Genomic DNA, 7,959 nt, shown 5'->3' with positions numbered 1-7,959 from the left:
CAGCCTAGTTGAGTGATTCCCCTCCAGCCACATCGTGGTAGGGCAGTGATTCTTCGCTAGCATCACGTATTTGGTAAAGACTTCTCCCTAAGACAGGGACTTGGAGAAGGCCGCAGTTCTGTGTTGTAGGTCAGTAAGGCAGGGAGCTTCACTTGCAGGGTAAAGTGTGCTGCTCCCGTGTTCCCTTTTGTGAACTGCGTCTCTGTCTCTCGGTGTGCCGGGTAGCAGATGGTAAATTTTCTGAGGGTCATGACTAAACTGTGTAGGTAGAGGGAACAGGAAGACAGGTAACTGTGGTTCGTTCCTCCTTGAAAATCTGCTGAGTGTTATGGAAATTAAGGAAATGGTCCTCTAAGCTTCAGGCTTGGAATAGTAGGGCAGGTGGGCAGGAAGTAGACTGTGGACAAGGGAGTGTGGGATTCTCCCCAAGTCCTTCCTGTGCCTTAGAGTAGCAACGCCATCGGAAATACAACTCAAGGCACACCTGTGGCGTTATACACTCGTGAGACACCGCTACTCTGCAGGCCGGCCTCCCGGGAGGCCTAGCTCATCCTGAAAAGAGCTGGGCGCAGTAGCATGTGCTTGTACTCAGCTTCTCAGAAGGCCGAGGCAAGACGATCATAGTTAATTGGGGGACTTGGGCAGGAGGACTGTGACCTTGTCAAAAATACCTGTCTCAGTCTCTCTCCTGTTCTCCCCCTCTCTCCTCTCGTAAAGGACAAGAAAAGAAAAACAAACAGGTGAACTTATTTATTTTTTAAGTTTTGCCAGAAGGCACCTGTGCTCACTGGAGGGTGAGGAGAGAGGGAAGAAAGTGAGAAAGCATACCCTCACCCCCAGGGGATGGTCATACCGCAGCCCAAATCCCTTCTTTGTTTCTCCCTCCTTTCAAGATTTTAGGCATCCATGCACATGTGTCTAGCATGTTTCTCAAGCCCCTGGGTCTGGGACTCTAACCTCGCAGTAGGCTATGTGTGATGCAGCCACATTAACCCCCAGGCTAAGGGCTGGCCCCTTAATAGATATATTTTTTTAAATGAAGAGATTTGTGCTATAGGGTGCAATGTTTTCCAGAGAGACAGAAAACAAGAAATCACCTCCCAGTGTGGATGGCCACACCACGGTCCCTTCTCCTCCATTTTCCTCTTGGGATTTGGGGCACGCATGCACGTGCACCTGCCCTGAGTTTTTCTAAGCTGCCGGGTCCCAGACTTGAACTACTACATGAGAGTCCAGCAATGTAAGGCCCCTTAATTTTAATAATATGTATTTTAACTAGCCCAGTATAGCCAAATGATAACATTTCAACATGTAGTCTCTGAAGCATAATATCCATATATATACATGAATATTTAATTTTTCTTACTGTTTTTGCTTCCGAGCAACACTTTAAAAAAAGAGTAGACAAATAAAGCAAGCAAAACAAGAAAGACTAGAGAACTTTTACAAAGGAAATTACATAACCGTCTCTTAAAAGTAACCCATCAAGGATTGCTTTCTGATTCTTAGAGGGCTAGCATTAGATCGCTATCCCATAGCTGTCGAAGCAAAGTTCACACAGCAGGTTGTCATGTCAGATCTGGGCCCGAGTAAATAGTCACGGAGGCGATTCTTTCTGACATGCTGACACAGCCAGCCACACCAGATACGCCACAGTAGAATAAAAAGCCAGGAGCGAGGGCCTCGGGTAATGTAATTCCAACAGTTTCTGGTGGTGTTTAGGGTTGGAGGCCAGTTTATTGGGTGCCTCAGTGGGTAGGTACCTAGGGAAGCCGGTTACTAGAACTTTCTCTGTTGAAAGAGGTTCTTTTCTGTTTTGTTTTAATTTGTTTGTTTGTTTTTGTAGTCTAAGTAGTTTCATGACCAATGGCACTTAAATTACATTTTCCAGGTGTCCTATGGTCCGTTGCTTTATTTTGTGCCACGGGACCTGCTTTTCTTTTTGAGAATGATGTTTCTTATTTCTGGCAAGTCAGCATCTCTTAAATCAGATACCTGTTTGTGGTTCTTTTCCTGTTTAGTCTCTTACTCAACAAAGACGTGTCTTCATTACTCAAATCAGATCAATATTCCAATTCCAAATGTTCCTTTAGCACAAAGGTTATTGCAAGATTTATGAATGAGGAGTGATTTGGGTTGCTTTTATAATAAATCATGGCAAGTACCAAGACAGCTGTATGTCAGGGTGAACGTAAGGATGGGCAACAACCTCCTACCAGGATAGTTCAAGCAGAAGAGAGGATGGTTTATATGCAAAAAAAAAAAAAAAATTAAAGAATTATTTTATTTAACTTTAGTTATTAGTACTATTTTTCCAGTTTGATCAGAGAGAGACAGACAGAGAGAAAGTAAGAAAGCAAGCCACCAGGTTCGGGACTTGAACCACAGTTAGCCATGTGGGAGGCCAGTACCTTTAACCACCATGCCACCTATAAGTCCCTGTATACCAGAATTTCAAAGTAGGATCACTGGACCAATATGTCACATACTATTTTTATTAATTCAGCCTTGTCTGTCTGTTTTCATTTTTTTTTTCCTCAAAATTATGGCACATAGATCCATTTTGTGGTTTACCAACACATTGGATAGTAACTAACTTACTTTTTCAAAAATATATTTTAGTTAAACATATTACCTACACATAGAGAATTGCTGGTATGATTTGGGGACAGATTTGTTGAACTAGACTAAAGGCCCATCTGTTAGCTTATACAACCTGTCTAAAGGAGGTGGAAAACAAAAAACAAAAATATTCTACAACTTCTTATGATCACTGAGTTGGCCTTTGGTTGGGCAGTGCAGTGTGTAAAAATATCTACTGGTTTGGGACCAGCAGATGGCGTAATGGCTATGTCGCTGGACTCCCATGTAGTCAACTGCAGTTCAAGTCCCGGACCCGGTGGCTTAAACTCAAGCCAAGTGCATGTGTGTGCATGCCCAAGGGATTACAGCGTGGCCATCCCCCTGGGGAGGTGATTTTTCACTTTCTGTCTCTCTGTCTCTCTGGTAAGCACAAGCACCCTTTAGCAAAAACCTCTCCAAAAGAAAAAATACATATATCTCCTGGTTTATTTTAATGACTATTTCTGGTAATCAAATCCCACTGTAGAAAAAGCTATGTCTTAAAACACAAGATCTGTACTGTAGTTCTGTCACCCGCTATATCCCTGATTGTTGCTTGGACCTGAGAATCCTTGTTTGAGGGGAAACAGCTCAGTGAACTTTGTGGGGTGAGGACAGAGTGAATGAGGGTGGGGAAAAGGGTGTGAAAAATGGGGCATGAAGGAAAGTGTTTAGGGCACAGCAATTGAAATAAAAACAATAGTGTGTGTCTTACACGCTTTAGTGCCTCTTTCCTCTACAGCTGCCGTTTTCTCTATACCATGTTTTTGTCTATAGAGTGCTCTTTTGATACGTTTATTAATTCATTTCTTTTTTAATCCTAAAGGCTCGTGAAGAAGAAATGACAGCCAAAGTAATAGATCTACAAACTCAACTTGAGGAATTACAGAAGAAATATCAGCAAAAGCTACAGCAGGAGGAGAATTCTGGCAGTGATAATGTGAGAGGAATTTGCGTTTCTTGAAAACACTAATTTCCATGATTTGACTCACCTACTAATATATATATTTATCTCATTTAATCCTAAGAAGACCTTTCGAGAAAGAGTCTTCCCTTACCGATACTGAGTTCCATGAAAAATAATTAGTGATTATAACTCAGAGTAAATTCCCAGAAATAGTACTTAGAAATTTCCCTAATTGGCCTGTATGTATTAAATAGATTTTAATATGTTTAACTTTGGAGACCAGCAGTTAGCGTAATGGCTGTGTCGTTGGACTCCCACGTAGTCAACCGCAGTTCGCGTCCCGGACCCGGTGGCTTAAAATTCACACCAGGCACGTGTGCGTGTGTGCCCAAGATCCTGAGAGGAGAATGGAGGAGAAGGGACTGCGGTGTGGCCATCCCCATCCCCCCTGGGGGCTGATTTCTCGCTTTCTGTCTCTCTGTCTCTGTCTGTCTGGTGAGCACACGCGCCCTTTAGTGAAAACCTCTCAAAATATATATATATCTATGTTTAACTTTGAACAATTACGGGCTGGCTGGTGGCATGGTGGTTAAGGGCGCTGGACTCCCACATGGCTGACTGTGATTCGAGTCCTGGACCTGGCACCTTGCTTCCTCACCGCCCCTGACACACATACACTATCCCAAATAAATAAACAAATTATGTTAAAATAAAATAATTCTTTAAAAAAAAGAGAAAGATTATACAAATAACACAAACATTCTCATTGTAAGATGTATAAAGAATAAAGCCCTTGGGACTGGCAGGTGGCATGGTGGTTGGGGCTCTGGACTCCCATATGGGTTGACTACAATTCCAGTTCTGGGCCTGGCATTTTGCTTTTTCTTTCTCTGTTCAAATTGAGGAATAATAATGATAAATAAAATTAGGTGAATCATTCTTAAAAAGAAAAATATAGGAAGAATGTCCTCCTTGGTGGGCACCTCCCTTTCCTAAGTAGTGATAATTATTAGAAGTGTGGTGAGTAACTTTCCAATCCTTTTTCTTTGTGTTACTTATGTTTGCATGTATTTAGACTATAATATTTTACATAACAGAATAGAGCAGGTATAAAGCAAATACAGTTACCTTATCTCCAGTCTAACACTGGTTTCTTATTTCCTTGTAATTTCACTGAGGCATTGTTTTATTGTTTCTTTATAGATTTTATTGTGTACATTCATTTTTTTTTTCTTTTCCATTTTCAGTTAACAATTATGGAGCTGCAGGTAAGACTAGATTTTCATTGAATTTGCCTGAAGGTGGACTATTTTAGGAATATTCTGTGTTATATACAGGAACCGTACTAACAAGGAAAAAATGTCCAAGCAGTATAGAACTGTGTCTAGGCAGATATTAAATTCGTGCATTTCAGACCTGATTTTTTTGTTCTTTCAGTCACAGCTAGCACAGAAGACCACTCTCATCAGTGATTCAAAGTTGAAAGAGCAGGAGTTCAGAGAACAGGTACAGACCTAATTGGTGCCCTTGATTTTGAACTAACCGAATTTATGTTAGTATAGACTTGGGTCTCATATAGATAATTTTTTAAAAATCATTGATTTAATCCTGATTTGTTGGGTTGTTGGGAAAGTCATGATGTATTTTTTTCCCATGTTTTTCTGTGCAAAAATGTGTCATGAGTTTTCTGAGGATCCAATAGTAGTTGGCTTTGAAATTCTTTTATCTTACTTAGGAAATTTTAGTTCAGAAACCAAAGGTGCTAGAGGCTCTCTCTGTAAATTCATTATCACACTTAAAATTTTTTCCCAAATTATTTATTTATTTTAAGTTGTATGCCGTAGGGTGAGTGCACTGTTAGAGAAACAGAGATAGTGAGAGGGAAAGTGAGAAATCACCCCTGAAGGGGGTGGCCACACCACAAACCCTTTTCCTCCATTCTTCCCTTGGGATTTTGGGCATGCACCCCCATACACGTGGTGTGAGTTTTAAGCCGCCAGGTCTAGGATTCAAACTGTGTCAGCCATGTGGGAGTCCAGCACCTTAACCACTACACCACTTGCTGGCTCCCATGGTCACTTATATTTAGAGACCATTTTGTATTCTGTTATTTCTGGTGCTTAACATTTTAAGTAACAATTTGTGTTCATATAATTTATAACAACTTAGAGGATCAAGTTAGCAGGTCAAGCTTGAAGGCTAAATCTCCAGGGATTGTGCGTGACCATCCCCCTTGGGGGGTGATTTTTCACTTTCTGTCTCTCTTTGTCTTTCTGTCTTTCTGGGAGCGCACACACCCTATGGCAAAAACCTCTCCAATTAAAAAAAAAAAAAAAGATTATTGCTTTAAACGTCTTTTATTTATTTATTTTTTATAGAGAGGTTTTTGCTATAGGGTGCATGCGCTCGCCAGACAGAGAGAGACAGAAAGCGAGAAATCACCCTCCAGGGGAGATGGCCACGCCGCAATCCCTTCTCCTCCATTCTCCTCTCGGTGTCGTGGGCACGCACGCACATGCACCTGGTGTGAGTTTTAAGCCACCGGGTCCGGGACGCGAACTGCAGTCGACTACGTGGTAGTCCAGCGACAAAGCCATTCCACTAACTGCTGGTCCCATTGCTTTCTGTCTCTCTGTCTCCCACATACCCTATAGCGAAAATAATAATAATAATAATCTTTCATTTATTTATTTATTTTTAGTTTTTTGCTAGAGGGCACAAGTGCTCAGCATAGAGAGAGAGATAGAAAGTGAGATATCACCCCCAGGAGGGTAGCAACAGCTACAACCCATTTTCGTCTCAGAATTTTGGTTACGCACACACACAACCCTGCATTTTTCTAGCCACCAGGTCTGGGATTTGAACCAAGTGTACAGTCTTTGGGATCCAACCACCTTAACCACCGTGCCACTTGGCTGGCCTGACCAATTCTATCATTTTAAAGCACACAACTCCTTGAAATTTAGTTCATTCACAACGTTGTGAAATCATCGCTGTTGTCTATTTCCACAACATTTCATCACCCCGAAAGGAAATTTCATACCTCATTGGATCAATCAGTCATTCCTGTTACCTCCTCTTCCCAACCCCTGACGACCATTAATATGCTTTCTGTCTGTAGATTTACATGTCCTCATCATTTCTGATAAATGGAATCACATAATACCTGACCTTTTATGTCTTGACTTCTTTCACTTAGCATATTGTTTCAAGATTTGTTCATGTTGTAGCATGCTACATTCTTTGGATAGCTAAATATCCCATTGAATGAATATACCAATTTTGTTTATTCTTTCATCAGTTGACTGACATCTAAGTTGTTTCCATCTTTTGGTTATAGCAAATAGTGCTACTGTTGAATGTTTGTTTAATAGTTTTTGTTTGAATATCTTCTTCAAATTTTTGGGGTATATAACCCTGGGGTAGACTTGCTTGATTATACTATAATTCCATGTTTACCTTTTTGGGGACCTGTCAAACTCTTTTCTATACCAACTGCACCGTTCCATTACCATCTACAAAGTATAAGGACCCCTGTTTCTCTCCATCCTTGCCAACAAATTTTTTATTGTGACTGTTCTAAATCTGTATGAAGGTGGTATCTGATTATAAATTGAATTTGTATTTATCTATGGCTGTTGATGTTAAGCATTTTTTGCATCTGTTTGATAGCCATTTGTATATCTTCTCTGGAGCAATGTCTATTCAAACCTTTTCCCCATTTTTTAGTTTATATTTTTGTTGATGTTGTTGAGTTGTAAATACTCTATATTCTTGATATAAGTCTCTTAGCATATATATGGTTTGCAAATATTTTCTTCCATTTTGTAAGTTGTCTTTTCATTTTATTTATAGTAACTTTTGATGTATTAAAGCTCCTTATTTTAAGAAAGTCCAATTTATATAGTTTTTCACTTGTCTGTGTTTTTGGTATATATCTAAGAAACCTTTTATTTGCCAGTATACTGTCTTCAGTATTAAAAAAAAAAAATTACTGGCTACCATAGTTTTTTTCTTATCTATGATTTCTATGTGAATCTTTTAATATGGTTTGAATTCTTTTTTAGATTCACAATTTAGAAGACCGTTTGAAGAAATATGAAAAGAATGTATACACAACAACTGTGGAGACATCTTACAAAGGTAAGAATGGTCTCTCACATCATGTCATCCACGGTTATCTAGTATTGGTGGATTTATGGGTGATTTTTATTTTTGTCTTTGCTAATCTATATTCATTTTTCTTTTTAACTTTTTCCTTTTTTTAAAAAAAAAGAATCATTTACTTACTTTTTTATTTGATGTTATTTATTTTTCAATTTGACCAGAAAGAGACAGAGAGAAAAAAGGAAAGTGAGAAAGCACGTTGCCAGGTCCAGGACTTGAACTGTGGTCGACCATGTGGGAGTCCAGCACCCTAACCACTACAC

The 7,959-nt window shown here is 39.8% G+C and overlaps 1 protein-coding gene across 6 annotated transcripts in view; it reads left to right on the top strand.

Moving 5' to 3' along the window:
* The window catches only part of GOLGA4 (golgin A4), a 142,524-nt gene that overhangs the window by 113,807 nt on the left and 20,758 nt on the right, over positions 1-7,959 (top strand). For all 6 annotated transcript variants that reach the window (XM_014592659.2, XM_006161068.2, XM_006161067.2 and 3 more), the window contains 4 exons: positions 3,449-3,562; positions 4,777-4,797; positions 4,967-5,035; positions 7,597-7,672. In XM_014592659.2, the coding sequence (XP_014448145.1) occupies positions 3,449-3,562; positions 4,777-4,797; positions 4,967-5,035; positions 7,597-7,672 (280 nt within the window). The remainder of the gene's footprint in view (positions 1-3,448; positions 3,563-4,776; positions 4,798-4,966; positions 5,036-7,596; positions 7,673-7,959) is intronic.

Source organism: Tupaia chinensis, unplaced genomic scaffold, assembly GCF_000334495.1.
Source record: "Tupaia chinensis unplaced genomic scaffold, TupChi_1.0 Scaffold138098_1, whole genome shotgun sequence".
Classification (NCBI taxonomy): Eukaryota; Metazoa; Chordata; class Mammalia; order Scandentia; family Tupaiidae; genus Tupaia; species Tupaia belangeri.
Note: the sequence above shows the minus strand (reverse complement) of the source record. Positions and strands in the feature narration are given on the sequence as shown.